Source organism: Polypterus senegalus, chromosome 7, assembly GCF_016835505.1.
Source record: "Polypterus senegalus isolate Bchr_013 chromosome 7, ASM1683550v1, whole genome shotgun sequence".
Taxonomy (NCBI): domain Eukaryota; kingdom Metazoa; phylum Chordata; class Cladistia; order Polypteriformes; family Polypteridae; genus Polypterus; species Polypterus senegalus.
The window spans coordinates 123535964-123551190 of NC_053160.1; the positions used below are offsets into that span (position 1 = coordinate 123535964).

General features: G+C 37.1%; 1 protein-coding gene across 1 annotated transcript; it reads left to right on the top strand.

Annotated features, from left to right (window-relative positions):
• The first annotated feature begins 12457 nt into the window (after positions 1-12457).
• LOC120532068 (progesterone-induced-blocking factor 1-like) lies at positions 12458-14413 on the top strand. Its single transcript, XM_039757976.1, has one exon. The coding sequence runs from the start codon at positions 12458-12460 to the stop codon at positions 14411-14413; it is 1956 nt and encodes a 651-aa protein (XP_039613910.1).
• Positions 14414-15227: the final 814 nt, after the last annotated feature.

The window sequence follows — 15227 nt, forward strand, 5'->3', positions numbered from 1 at the left end:
CTTCCTTTTGTGGCAATGCAAGTATATCAAATGTTTGTCTCTTGCTGTTAAACAAACCTAAAAACTTATTTTCTAACCCTATCTGAGAAGACTCATGTGTGTAAGAAGCATAATGACAAACCTTGTAATATTTAGAATACTAAGGCCTTGGCTCCCTATTCTCAGGGCACGCTTCGTGCCAGCCACTTCACGTCTCTGCCGGTCATGTTGTGAAGGGGTGGGGGGGGCTGAAGGCACGCTAACAAGATGCGGTCGGATCAGTTGCTGGCTTGCTGCTGCTTGTGCTGTGCTGCGTGTCGCACTGCATGTTGATCATTTAAAAGCCTGTACAGCAGCTGTCCTTTTGTCTCACTGCCTTGTCTTGTGGGACATTAAAGTGTCTCTCACGGGACATTAAAGTGTCTCTGAGAAAATCACGTATCATCTCCTTCCAAGATTTTTTTTTTACAATAGAGAGACCTCTGTGGTACTTGTAGGATACATTTAAAAGGAGGTGTTTGATGAATACTGAAATTGTTTTAATAATATATACTTTAAATTTCAGTTTATATAAAATGTACAGTAGGTGCTTAATAATTAGTTTATGTCCTTATTTTAATACACTACAACCAAAAGATGTTCTGTTGGAAAGAATAATGATAGTGAAAAAAGAAAGGGCTTGTTTGCTTGAAATTACATGCCTCAGAATATATACTAGGCCATGCATAAACACCTTCTCGACCTCTGTAGAGAAATTTTCTAAGCTTTTTGTAGGGCTTTAATGAGAGCCTATCACAAACACAGAAACAATGGATCACTTTATATCCACACTAAATTCAGGATGGAACAGATTTAGTCTATTATTTCAAAAATACTGACACCTCTGCAAAGCATATCTTCCAGGCTAACTGTACAAATTATCACTTCTTCCTTGTCTAGGTCATTATCTGCTGACCTTTAGGATCTTTATAATTGTCATGCCATTTGGGTGATATCTTTTTAGACACAACAGCCAGTTGGACAGAGAAAATACAACAGTTAAACATGTTAATGTCATCATAATTCACTGTGCTGCTAGACCGATCAAAATTTACATTCTTAACTCATCTTCTATCTTAAAATTAAAATAGTGGTGTATATTAAGTATATTTTAAGGATTTATGGTTGCTACACTGACATTGTTTTTTTGTCAATAATAACACAGTAAACTGACCACTATAACTACCATTGTGGCATTTACATATAGTAGAAAATATATATGAATAGCTATAGCTGTTAAAATGTTTTAGGTGTATAAGTAAAAAAAAACTTGATGAAATACAGTACATTCAAATTACATTAAAGGGAGTATAAATTTAATAACATGCACAGAAATTAGCAATGTAAAAAAATAATTCAGTTGATTAGAACATGTGAAATTGCATGGTGCACCTAGCCTAATTTTATTGAAAAGACAGAAAACGTACCTCCATAAGAAACTAGTTTTGCAGTACTCGTGAAAATGTTCATTAGCTCCAAAAGATAAATGTGATTATAGTCATGGATGACAAGAATGGGCTGAGGAACACATTTGTTAGTTGGCACTATGGACAAAATATTCATAGTATTTGTAATAGTAATATGATATCTTGTTAAAATGTGAATGCAGACTAACATTGCAGATTTTTTGATTGAACGTTTCAGAAACGTCAGTTTAGTTCTTTTACAATGACCCAGTAGTGAGTTTGATTGCTTACTGCTTATTGCAAGCCAAAACTTAAACATATCACAGCAAATAAACATTGCTGCCTTCTTCACTGATCAACACCACTGATAATTACTGCCATATGACTTATTTTACTTATGATGTGCATTATTTCGATAGCCTTTTCACAATTGTGGGTAATTTTTTATGAACACGTTACCAGCTACTGATTCCAGTATGTCTTGCAACAGTTCCTCCTAGGATTGTGTCTTTAGTACAGGTGGCAGCATTGCATCCTGGCACAGAGCATTCCAAAGCCAGAGGTAATAGACTAGGAATTCCAGTGAAAAATCTGTAAATGAAAAATGTTCCTATTGGTCAGTATGCGAAGCTAATATGGTGTAGTTCTTCCATTGTTCACATGTAAAATGATTTAATTGTGTTCCTTTTGTAGTGGACTAAGATAAGGTGTTGCCTTAAAGTCAGATTAATGTCTTTCTACATGTTTAAATTCGTAAATGTGGTTAGTTGTTAACAGTAATTGCCAAAAGTTGTTCAAAATCTCGATTTTTATTTTCTTATTTTATTTATACTTATTATCAGAATTTAATATTATCTTGTGTTGCAGTTCACAGCATAATATTAAGTCTTTTGGTATGTTCTTATTTCAAAATACTATTAAACTTGAAACCTGAGCATCATGCAATGAATATAACAATTATAAATTTTGAATGATGTTGAAAAATATATTATGGTAACAGTGATAAACAGTTTTGGCCATATAACCAAGCTCTATATGTTTGTGTGTGGTGTTTTTTTGTTTTTTTTTGTGTGTGTCAACAACCCTGTACCCACGAAATTAATTCCTGGCTGAAGAAACACAGGTAATAATAATAATAATAATAATAATGATAATGTATTTTATTTATAGGGCACTTTACATTAGCAGTAACTCTCAAAGTGTAACATAAAAAGATTAAAAAAAGGCAAGGCAAGATAAAAACAGAGATAAAACAACAATAATTATAGCATTCTTGTTAATAAGCTTTCCTAAATAGAAAAGTCTTTAGATGTTTTTTAAAACGGCCCACAATCTGCTGTGTTCTTAGGCTCTCTGGTACAAGCAGATGTATAAAGTAAGAATATAATATCAGGGTAAAACTAATTTTAATTATTTTGTTGACTTCAACGCTTTGTAAGATGCGGCTGGCATTCTTCCCTGGCTGGGACACCTCCCGAATGGAAGGACGGGGAGGTGACTTATGAAGGGCATTACACACACTGAACTATTAGTTGGCAGCCCCCCAGGGTTGCCATGGATTCCCAGATGGCATGCTGGGAGTTGGAGTTTGCTACAGCCCTTTTGCACTCTGGTAGGACCACCAGAGGGTGCTGCAGGGATTGATTAGCCCTTGTGTACATTGCTCCCGCCTTACCCAGAAGTATTCCCGGGTCACAAGGATGCAACACAAGAAGTACTCCCAGGGTGCAGAATGCAGCCCCACCTCATATGGGAGCCAGAGTCAGAAGAAAGAGGGTTGAAACCTGCCAACGAGGCATGGAGAAGGAGACTGCAAGAGTCTGGGAAAAAGAGAGAGTGTTTTGTGTGCTGCTTGTGTCTGTGGGTATCAGTTCCTAGAGACTGTTTAGTGGCTGGGTTCTTTCCCTCAGTAATGAGCTTGATTGGATGGAAATAGTGCCTGTGCCTGTCTGTGTCGGGTTGGGGCAGCCAGTGCATCCCAATTCTTTACAACTTCTATCATTGTTAAAATTTATGTGCAAGATAATGTATTTTTATGACCTGCCTTAGCAGCATGCAATAAATTAACTGAATGGTTTGAAAATTGAATAAAGAAAATTTTCAGACAGAGTAATCATCTTATCATCTTCTTCTTCTTTCGGCTGCTTCCGTTAGGGGTTACCACAGCGGGTCATCTTCTATATCTTTCTGTCCTCTGCATCTTGTTCTGTTACACCCTTCACCTGCATGTCCTCTCTCATCACATCCATAAACCTCTTAAGTCTTCCTCTTTTTCTCTTGCCTGGCAGCTCTATCCTTAGCATCCTTCTCCCAATATACTCAGCATCTCTCCTCTGCACATGTCCAAACCAACACAATCTCGCCTCTCTGACTTTGTCTCCCAACCGTCCAACCTGAGCTGACCCTCTAATGTACTCATTTCTATCCCTATCCATCCCTTTCACACCCAATGCAAATCTTACCATCTTTAACTCTGATACCTCAGACTCTGTCTCATGCTTTCTGGTCAGTGCTACCGCCTCCAACCGATATAACATAGCTGGTCTCACTACCGTCCCGTAGACCTACTCTTTCACACTTGCTGTTATCCGTTTGTCACAAATTACTCCTGACACTCTTCTCCACCCATTCCACCCTGCCTGCACTCTCTTTTTCACCTCTCTTCCAAAATCCCCATTACTCTTTACTGTTGACCCCAAGTATTTAAACTCGTCCACCATCTCCAACTATACTCCTTGCATCCTCACCATTCCTCTGACCTCCTTCTCATTTACACACATGTATTCTGTCTTGTTCCTACTGACCTTGATTCCTCTCCTCTCTAGAGCATATTTCCACCTCTCCAGGGTGTCCACAACCTGCTCCCTGCTATCGCTACAGATCACAATGTCGTCAGCAAACATCATAATCCATGGGGACTCCTGTCTAATCTCGTCTGTCAACCTGTCCATCACCATTGCAAATAATAAAGGGCTCAGAGCCGATCCCTGATGTAATCCCACCTCAACCTTGAATGCATCCGTCACTCCTACTGCAGTCCTCACCATGGTCACACTTCCCTCGTACATATCCTGTACAACTCAACTTCTCTGCCACTCCTGACTTCCTCATATAGTACCACCACCTCTCGAGGCACCCTATCATATGCTTTCTCGAGGTCCGCAAAGACTCAATGCACCTCCTTCTGGCCTTCTCTATACTTCTCCATCAACACCCTCAGAGCAAACATTGCATCTGTGGTGCTCTTTGTTGGCATAAAACCATACTGCTGCTTACTAATCATCACCTCACTTCTTATCCTAGCTTCCACTACTCTTTCCCATAACCTCATGCTGTGGCTCATCAATTTTATCCCCCTGTAGTTACTACAGTCCTGCACATCCCCCTTATTCTTAAATATCCGCACCAGTACACATCTTTTCCACTCCCCAGGCATCCTCTGACTTTCCAAGAATCCATTAAACAATCTGGTTAAAAACTTGACTGCCATCTCTCCTAAACACCTCCATGCTTCCATAGGTATGTCATCTGGACCAACGGCTTTTCCATTCTTCATCCTCTTCATAGCTGCCCTTACTTCCTCCTTGCTAATCCATTGCACTTCTTGATTCACTATCTCCACATCAACCTCTTCTCTCTCTCATTCTCTTCATTCATCAGCCTCTCAAAGTACTCTTTCCATCTGCTAAACACACTCTCCTCACTTGTGAGTATGTTTCCATCTTTATCTCACATCTTTATCCTTTATTACCCTAACCTGCTGCACATCTTTACCAGCTCGGTCCCTCTGTCTAGCCAATTAGTACAAGTCCTTTTCTCCCTCCTTAGTGTCCAGCCTCTCATACAACTCATCATACGCCTTTTCTTTAGCCTTCGCCACCTCTCTCTCTTTACCTTGTGCCTTATCTCCTTGTACTCTTGTCTACCTTCAGCATCTTTCTGACTATCGCACTTCTTCTTTGCCATCCTCTTCCTCTGTATACTCTCCTTGTCTTCCTTCTGCATCTCTCTGACTATCCCACTTCTTCTTTGCCATCCTCTTCCTCCATATACTCTCCTGTACTTCTCTATTCCACCATCAGGTTTCCTTTTCCTCCTTCCTCTGTCCAGATGTCACCCTTACTACATCTGCTGTAGTTTCCCAACTGTCTGGCAATTCTTCACTACCACCCAGTGCCTGTCTCACCTTCTCCCTAAACTCAACCTTGCAGTCTTCCTTTTTCAAATTCCACCATTTGATCCTTGGCTCTGCCCTCGCTGTCTTCCTCTTCTTGATCTCCAACATCTTCCTACAGACCACCATCCTATGCTGCTTAACTACACTTTCCCCTGCCACTACTTTGCAGTCTTCAATCTCCTTTATATTAACTGTTCTGCATAGGATATAATCTACCTGTGTGCATCTTCCTCCACTCTTGTACATCACCCTATGTTCCTCCCTCTGCTTACAATACGTGTTCACCACAGCCATGTCCATCCATTTGGCAAAATCCACTATCCTCTGACCTTCTTCATTCCTCTCCTTGACACCATACCTACCCATCACCTCCTCGTCTCCTCTGTTCCCTTTACAAACATGCCCATTTAAGTCTGCTCCAATCACCACTTTCTGTCCCTTGGGTACACTATTCATCACTTCATCCAACTCACTCCAAAAATCTTCTTTCTCATCCATTGCACACCCAATGTGCAGGGCATATGCATTAAAAACATTCATCATCACATCTCCAATTTCCAGCTTCATAATCATTACTCTGTCTAACACTCTTTTCACCTCCAAAACACTCTTGACATACTGTTCCTTCAGAATAACCCCTACTCCATTTCTCCTCCTATTCACACCATGATAGAAAAATTTGAATCCACCTCCAATGCACCTGGCCTTACTCCCCTTCCATTTAGTCTCTTTCATGCGCAATATATCAACCTTCCTTCTCTCCATCATATCTGCTAACTGTCTTCCCTTACCAGTCATACTGCCAACATTAAAAGTCCCTACCCTCAGTTCCACTCTCTTTACCTTCCTCCTCTCCTCCTACCTCTGGACAAGTCAACAGTAGCCCAATGTCAGCCATCATCCTGGTCCGATCCAGTAAGGAAATTTGTATTGTTGTTCACATTGATTTGGCAAAATTTTACACTGGATGCCTTTCCTGATGTAACCCTCCCCATTTATCCGGGCTTAGGACCTGCACGAAGAAACACACCAGTTTGTGCATCCCCTGTGGTTGGGTTACCGAGTAATCATCTTATAAACTTTGCAAACTAACCCTACTGCTTTAACTTGAATTGATGGTTCTTAGAGTTAATTTTGGTGTTAATATTTTCACACCATTGTTTTAACATACAGTATGGGAGTAATGCCCCTTTGCACAATTTGCACCACACAGTTATTGATTCACAATGCCAATGATATAGATTCCAAGTGTTTAATCTACTGTCATTACAAGAGTTTTCATAAGAAAACTGATAACAGTATAACATTATACCTCTCGGCTGCTGAGTATTATTATAGGCTGTGGAATTAAATAAAGTCATTTACGGTTTTAAATAAACGGGTTCAGGAAGTTACCTTATCAACAAGCCAGTCAGCATTTACAGCAGCATCATGAGCAAATCATCTGCCAATGCTACTTTATCTGAAATATTTCTCATGGCTTGACCCAAGCCACTGAATCACAACGTTGTGTTAAGTGAAAGTCACTACACATGGTTAACAATAGCAGCGTCATTCTCACTAGGTAACCTTTTTGCTATGAGTGCTGACAGTTGCCCTGATTATGTTAAGAAAACCAAATAGCTCTTGGGAACCTACATTAGCTTTTAAGGCAGCAATGATCATAGTCAAAAAATAAAAATATCTGACCAGCCTCTATAAATATTGTTCTCTTTGTATATGATAATTTGCATAGTTTTTAAGTACAGTATTGCCAAACACGCCATGTTGTGCCAAACCATTAAGCTGTAAATAGCCTATAGGGCATGAGTTTTAGGTCTTTTTTATTCAGAGAGTGATTCACGCTTGCATTTTCACTGTGCCTTGATTTCTAGTCCCGAGAAGTGCCAACACATAGGCTATATATAAACTGATGGAAAAACAAAAATGATCTTTCATACAAGTACACAGCATTGGCCCTCTTAAAGTAAAATGGAACTAAAGTCTATGCATCATATTCATCATTTTTCAGTTTGAATATGTTTGTCACATTAATGCACATTATAATAAAGGCTAGTTGCTAAAAATTATTATACAGACAGTCATTATTTAGCTGGTTTGGCTGCATTTCCCTATTTGTTCAAGGGTGTCATCATTTCCCAGTTTCTGAAATTCTGAAATGGGTCAGAGTTGCTGTAAATGTATGCCAGTTCTCTTGTCAAGTTTTCTTTTATAAATTTTGATGTTTCCATGGAAAGCTGTAAGCAATTTGAGCCTCTTTTTATGCATGTGCAAGTTTTATTATTATTTATGTAGTTAATGCCTTTATCCAAGGCGACTTACAAACCAAGATAAATAGATACTAGAAATAAGGTACAAGCATAAAAACTAAGAGAACAAGATACAAAACGAGGACAAGGTAATTAGAAAATCTACATAATTATACATGAAGCTAGAATATTACTAAGCTCCTAAACTCATTGTAACAACCTTGTAGGAGAGAAACTAATCAGTTCCAAAATATTTCATAAAAAGATGTGTTTTCAAAGGACACCTAAATGCAAGTAAAATGGGTGCTGTTCAAATAGATAAAGGGAGATTGTTATAAATTTGCCCCCTGGATTTCAAGGTAATGCTATTTACACAGTTTAATAATCAAGCAAATATAGATTACATGTTATTATTTACAGTACATCTGTATTTTTAAATATGGAATAAATGAGAATTTCATAGGATAGTGACTAAGGTAAAATATCAGCTTGACATGCAGTCATATTTTCAGACACTGATGAATCTGAACATCGACCAGGGACATCTCATGGTCCTTCTAGCTCTAAAGATGTTCTGAAATAAACTTATGTTACAATTGAATGGCTGCATATTTAACATCATACACTATGCACTTATCAAATCATCTATTATAAGTAACTTTGCTAATGATAATTGACGTGCATTACTTCAGCTATCCAAACCAAATGAAACTGAGGAAATGGTTAGTGATTTAGGATTTTATATGCAGACCAAAAAACCGCTAACAGAAATCTACCAAAGAGGGCAATATACTGTATGTTAGATGGTCAAACATACCATTTACTGAGAAATCATGACAAACCATCAGAGAAGTACATCTGTCTAACAGTTCTTCTTACTGGATGTAACCAGGCATTTAAATTTAGTTGGCTTGAAAACTGAGGTTCCTGGTTGGTATACAGCACAAAACTTGATGGTACCTTTTGTGTTTGGTAGTATTAATTTGACATGGAAGTTTTAATCAATTCTCTAAGTGTTAAGTGGCATAAAATGTCTGCAGGTATAGGCAAGCATGAAAGCAAAACTTGTCTTCAGGCTGCATCCAAAAGAGTCTAGTCTATTGAAAACCTAACAGTCTGGTTTTGTTCATTGTTCAAAGAAAACAGAGCAGTACTGTATTGTGGTTGCCATTTTATTAGTCTTAGAGGCAACAGTGAATCTGTGAACCCAGGGAAATTCCTGTCTTTAATGGTATTATTGGCCAACCAGGATGAAATTTTAAATACCACATGGTGAGATCAAAGTTGAAAAATGCCACTTAATGTATAATACTTATATTTCTCTATAGTGCTTTTTTGTGTTTGCTTCTGCTGCTTTACATAGATACTGTAGATAGAAACTTTATTAATACTGAAGGAAAATTTTTACTGTAGATGTCAAAAAGTATGACAGTATTATGTTTTTGTATTATCAAACATTGTGTTCTGTTTTTCAGATAAGGGTTTATTTATTTAGATAGTTTAGTTATAAACAAAATCATTTCTGCATTATGCTTTGAAATGAACTCTAAGTTGATACTGCTTTCAGAATTAGAATGAGGAACAAAGCTATATGCACTGAATGTAATACAAAATAAATGCCAATGTTTCAATAGGTCTGTCTTGTATCTCAATTTATTTAAACCTTTTCAGAAGAATACTTAGTCCAGGAAACACATAATGAAAATGAAGGCAGCTGTAAGCTAATTCAAAAAAGACAAATTATTTGAAATAAAGACCCATCCCCATCTAGATGACTGGCTATGCCCCTGCTCCATACCAGGCTAAAGAACATGGAATTAATTTTGTCTCTGTTTTGTGTAGGGAGACTGCAGGAATTGAAAAAAATAAGGGGATTTTTCTATTACTCATTTGTAAGCAGATCGCTTGTATTTATTTAATAAAAGCCACTAAAATCAATCCAGGCTTAGTCCTCACCCACATGCGGTGTTACCAGTGTCTCTTGGTAAGTATATTCATTCTGCTGAACATTTACTTGTATTAAGTTGCCAGATGCCTTTAAATTTCAAAAGGCCCTCAACCTTTTGTCGGCTGGCCCCTTTCACATTACCTTGGATAGAACACACAGGTTCAATATTAATTTTAATAGTTTTATTTGCTGTATTTCTTGCTCACTTCTCAAATTTGTTTAGAGTACCCTGCTATACTGTCTTAAATTAAAAAAAATAAAGTTTACTTAACTTTAGCTGCTAGACCTTTCTTTCTGCTTGGTGTTTAATGTCTTTCTTTTATAAACAAGGGAAGGAATGGATATTTCACCAGGGGGAAAATTGTATTTTAAATCAAATTAAGGGTAAATTGAAGTTTTGTGTTGCTATGTTTCCTAAGCTTTCCACAAAGAGTCTTATGCAACATAAATGTCTGCTCGGTTAATACTACCTTGATATATTACAAATTATAAAAATAAAGGTATATGTAATCCAGAAAATGAGACATATTGGTTAACCTGTTTAAAGATTTATAACTAGAACATTGTCATGTGTATAGATTAGAGTGAAATTCGTACTTGTATGTGCTTATCAGCGTCCAAAATGCTGCCACTCTCTAGTGCCATGATTAGTAAGGATGACTGCCATACATCAAACTTCTTTTTTACCTGAAAAGTTTTTGAACATTTTAATTTATATTATTTTTTTTCTGAATGATAATTTATTTAAATTTTAAATGATAAAAGTATATTTCTAGTCATATATGAAAAGTAAGAAGTGTACTTGAAAAACACTAAATCATCCATCCATCCATTTTCCAACCCACTGAATCCAAACACAGGGTCATAGGGGTCCACTGGAGCCAAAGGGCACAAGGCAGGAACCAATACCAGGCAAGGTGCCAACCCACCGCAGGACACACACAAACACAAAGCACACACTAGGGCCAATTTAGAACCGCCAGTCCACCTAACCTGTAGGTGTTTGGACTGTGGAAGGAAACTGGAGCACCTGGAGGAAACTCACACAGGGAGAACATGCAAACTCCACGCAGGGAGGACCCGGGTCTCCTAACTGCGAGGCAGCAGCGCTACCACTGCGCCACCGTGCCGCCCACTAGCTCATTATCTATCTATTTTTCGTACTATGCCGACTGTTTATCCGAGACAACTTTTATTTTGACATAAAAAATACTTGACAACAAGAAAGGATTCTTTAGTGTTGCATGCAGTTGCTAGTTCCACACTGCATCTAAAGGCAGAGTGAGTGGTAAGAAGAGGTCACTGTAAAACAAACCATAAAGAAAAAAATCTGTTGTGTGAGAGGAGCATTCGTACCTTCAGTGTCCATTTGTGCTTATTTGTCCAAGAGACTAAAGCTCCCCAGTGCATGACTCTTTACAGCAGTGCTGGGTAATCAGTTTCATGCTTAAGTATTTCTTTGTACAAATAAATACCTTGTGCATAGAATATAAACCATGAACCAATACTACCACTCTTGCAATTGCTGTTTGAAAGAATATGTTGTTCCTTTCCAATTTTAAATATCTCAGATTTTTTACCAGATAGTTCCTCTTATTTTCCTAACTTACTGTGCATTATCACTCAATTCTTGTGTCTTTACCACTAGCAGAGAATAAAGATTTCTGTTTATATAGCTGTTTTGTAGCTATGTATTATATAGTGTATTATTCATCCACTTTATTCAACATGTGATTTCATATTTTATGTATATGGTATTTATTGGTGCAGTGTTTACAGGTTGTAACCTCAGTGCATGCACAAGGGTCATACTGTAGATGCAGCCTGTGCACTCACTGTCTGACGTGTAGTTTACACATCCTTTGGCTGCTCTGCTGTTCTCCAACAATCCCAAAGATGTCTGTGGTAGGTAAATAATGAGGAGGACTGCTTTTCAGTTTGGAAACTGTGCTAGCCTTTTACTGGGCTCCGTGATCTTGTAATTGAAAAATTAGTTTCTGAAAATATGAATAGATAATCATATATAAGTAGTTTCATTCTGTGTAGTTACTGAAGATGAACAGGTACAAATTCAGTGATGCTTCATTTCTTTTTTATATTGCTGAATGATGGCATTTAGATTTACATTCATTATTATAAAAAATATACAGCCATTATTGGTATAAAAGTTCAATTTTAACTTTAATTTTAATATTACCCCAGCACACATTTCCTGAGAAACCACTATTTATATAACATTTTTCACAATCAAATATGTACCTGCCTTAAACAACAAAAGTAAAACTAAACCAATGTTAATACATGTTTAATAACTATCATCAACTCTAGCACTTGTGAATACTGTCCTGTTTTGTAAATGGAAAAACAGGTAAATAAATTAAATGTAATGAATATACAACATTATAATGACATTTTATTTACAAAATATTACTGAGCATTTGAAGTATTTCTTGCAAACTTTCAACTTTATATCCTTTTGTTTGACTGATTATCATGTTAGAGCAACAACAGAAATTCTTAATAATTAACTGGGCATGTGAACTAACATTTTTTTTTTCAATATTTTACTTTGAACAGTGACAAAATCCAAAAGACTGTAAAAGGCTCTAATAGAAACAGTTTTCTACATGGAAGAAGATCTTGAGACAGTGCATCAGCTATGCAGTCAAAAGACTCTAAAAACTGCAGTTCCACTTTTATAGAAACTAAACATTTTTGTACAGAAACAGAAGAAACACATTTATCTGAAGAGACAATCAGCAATACGAATATTTCCAGTCCTCTGTTTGATAATAATGTCCAGCTCTTGAAAAGTGAACTGTACCAGCAAAATTTGACAAATGACAATCTTCATGTGTGTCCATCCAGCAAGTTAGATCAGTCAGAAGATAAACTTGATTGTGAAATTCCTCAAATACTGAGATTGACTAAAAAAGCAGGTCATGAGCAGAAAGTACAAGAAGAATCTAGAAAACAGCAAAAATACATCAGGGAGGGTATGGATGTTCTTTTTTTGAGCCAAACTCAATTGGAAGAGACCAATCAACAACAGAATGAAAAAGCAAGGGGTGAATGCAGTAACATCCATGATCCGGCAGTCACACAGAAAAAAAGTTCAGAACTGATAGATCTATTGAAGAAACAAGAATCAAACTCTGAATGCATACCTCTTCAATTCTATAAAGAGTTTCAGCCTTTAAAAACAGAGATTTCCACTTTGTATTCAAAGAACATCCCCTTCAGTGACCGATTTCTACTGAAAGCACCATCAGAAAGCAGAAAAGAAGAAAATAAAGTACAACCAGAGGTAGAAGTCAGAAGACAAGACCTTGACCTGGAGTTAAAACCTGGACAAGAAATATATGATGAAGTAAAACAAGAGAAGGCAACACTTCTATATAAGGTTCCAGAGTTTAGTAGCAAGTTAGATACAGTTAAGAATGCCCAACAAACAACAAATACAGAAAGGAATAGCATACTCAAAGAGTTGGCAGCTCTGCAGCAGATGGTTGTTTTTCAACAACAGGTTAATAACTTCCAAAATCTGCAGTTGAATACAAGCTATGCAGATGACGCAAATAGAATAGGACATTTACAGAATGAGACTCCAGGAACACAAAAAATTCTTAAACAACTTTACAAGAAATGTAAAACAACAGGTGTTTGCACTGCACAAGAATATAAAAGCAAACATTTTGATGAGCCAGAGAAAATTGAAAATCAAGCTAATGACGACATTTACAATTTTTACAGTGCTTCCTTAGATGATGCTGCACAAGAGAAAGAGCAAGCATTTAAAGATGAAAAGGACACTGTTGAAAAATATAACGTGCTTTTGGAACAGTTCATGAAGATCTGGATTAGAATAGACAGAAAACTAGTAGAACTGCTTCATGGAGTTAAACAAAAATCACAAGAAGTGGATAATGCTCTCATGATTCAAGAAGAAATAGCAAAGAACATGCAGCTGTATCAAACTGAGTGTGAAAAGCACCAGAAGAAACTGGAAGTTTTAGCTGGAGAATTCTCTAGACTTCATGTGGCAGCTGAGCAGCACGTTAATGAACTGCAAGTGCAAAATTCTGAGTACCGGGTTAAACTCTCAGCATTTGAGAAATTGGAGCAATACTTTTCAGAGGCCACCATGCAAAATGCAACAACCAAGAAAAAAAAGACTTTAGGAAACGGTCTTTTTTCTAAAGGACATAGAACAAATGTCAGAACAACACCAAAAAAAGGTATTAAAAACAGTGTTTGCCTGGCTAAGAGGTTACTAGAAGTGGAAAAAGAGAATTCAATAATGAGAAAGCACTTGGAGCAACAGAAGAAGCTTACTGATCAATTTTCCCAAGAGCTAGAGGAGGCCCACACTCTCATAAACCAAGCACAACAGCCATACCACTATCTAATTAAAGGTATATGCTTTAGAGAGAATCAGAACCAGATGCTTAAAGAGCACATTTTACAGATGGAGAATAAGATCAGCACTCTTAAGAAAGAGAACCTGGCCTTACAACAAATCATCAGTAGTATGGCAGATGATTTAGTGATACTCCTGAACAACTGTGAGGAATTGTTAATGATGAAGCAAGTTCTAACCAAAGTACAGACTTGAACCTCGGAGAGATCATTGCTTTTTTTTTAATGGAAATGTGCAGTTCTGTCTAATTGCTGGACAGTGATGAGACAAATATCATGGCAGATACTGTATGTCTAGAATAGTTTATGAAGATCAAACTGGAAAAGAAGTTTTAAAATTACAGACTAATGAATAAATAAACATCAACTGGTTTAGTTTGAAGAAACACTGGCCTCTTAAATATGTACATTTGAAGAGAATCAAGTGAGCTCTTGTGTATAATACATGACATTATTTTAGAAGAATATCATGAAATTGCCAATCAAAAATTATTTACTGATTTTTCTTATCTGATTATCGGCCTGAGTACGAGAGTGTTAAGAGGAATGGTCAGGCAGTTAGATAGAGGATGAAATGCAACCTGCAGCATTCTCCAGCCAGTACAGCACATCTTCATTTTTCGATTATTTATTCTTGACTTTCTCATGTCTTCTTTTTTCTCTTGAATCTGACTAAGCCTAATCTTAATCATAACCTGTTGACCTCGTCTTTCTTGTGACATATTGCCTCTGTAATAATGTGTCTGTTATAACTGTGTAAGAGTGAAGACAGGCACAATAGGAAGAGTCAATATATTATCAAAGCTGTAGGCAAAAAAGTCACAGTAATGCCTCTTAGTACACTGTAGTGAAATAACATGGTCAGTAAAGATTTGTTTCAGTACTACTTGTGATTAGCCATGATGGCCTCTAATGTTGCCATCATCATCTTTTTTAGCTGCTGTTTTCAGTTAGTCCAAGGTTACTCCTGTAATTCAGCTCCACTTCCCAATTAATTAACTCAGCATTTC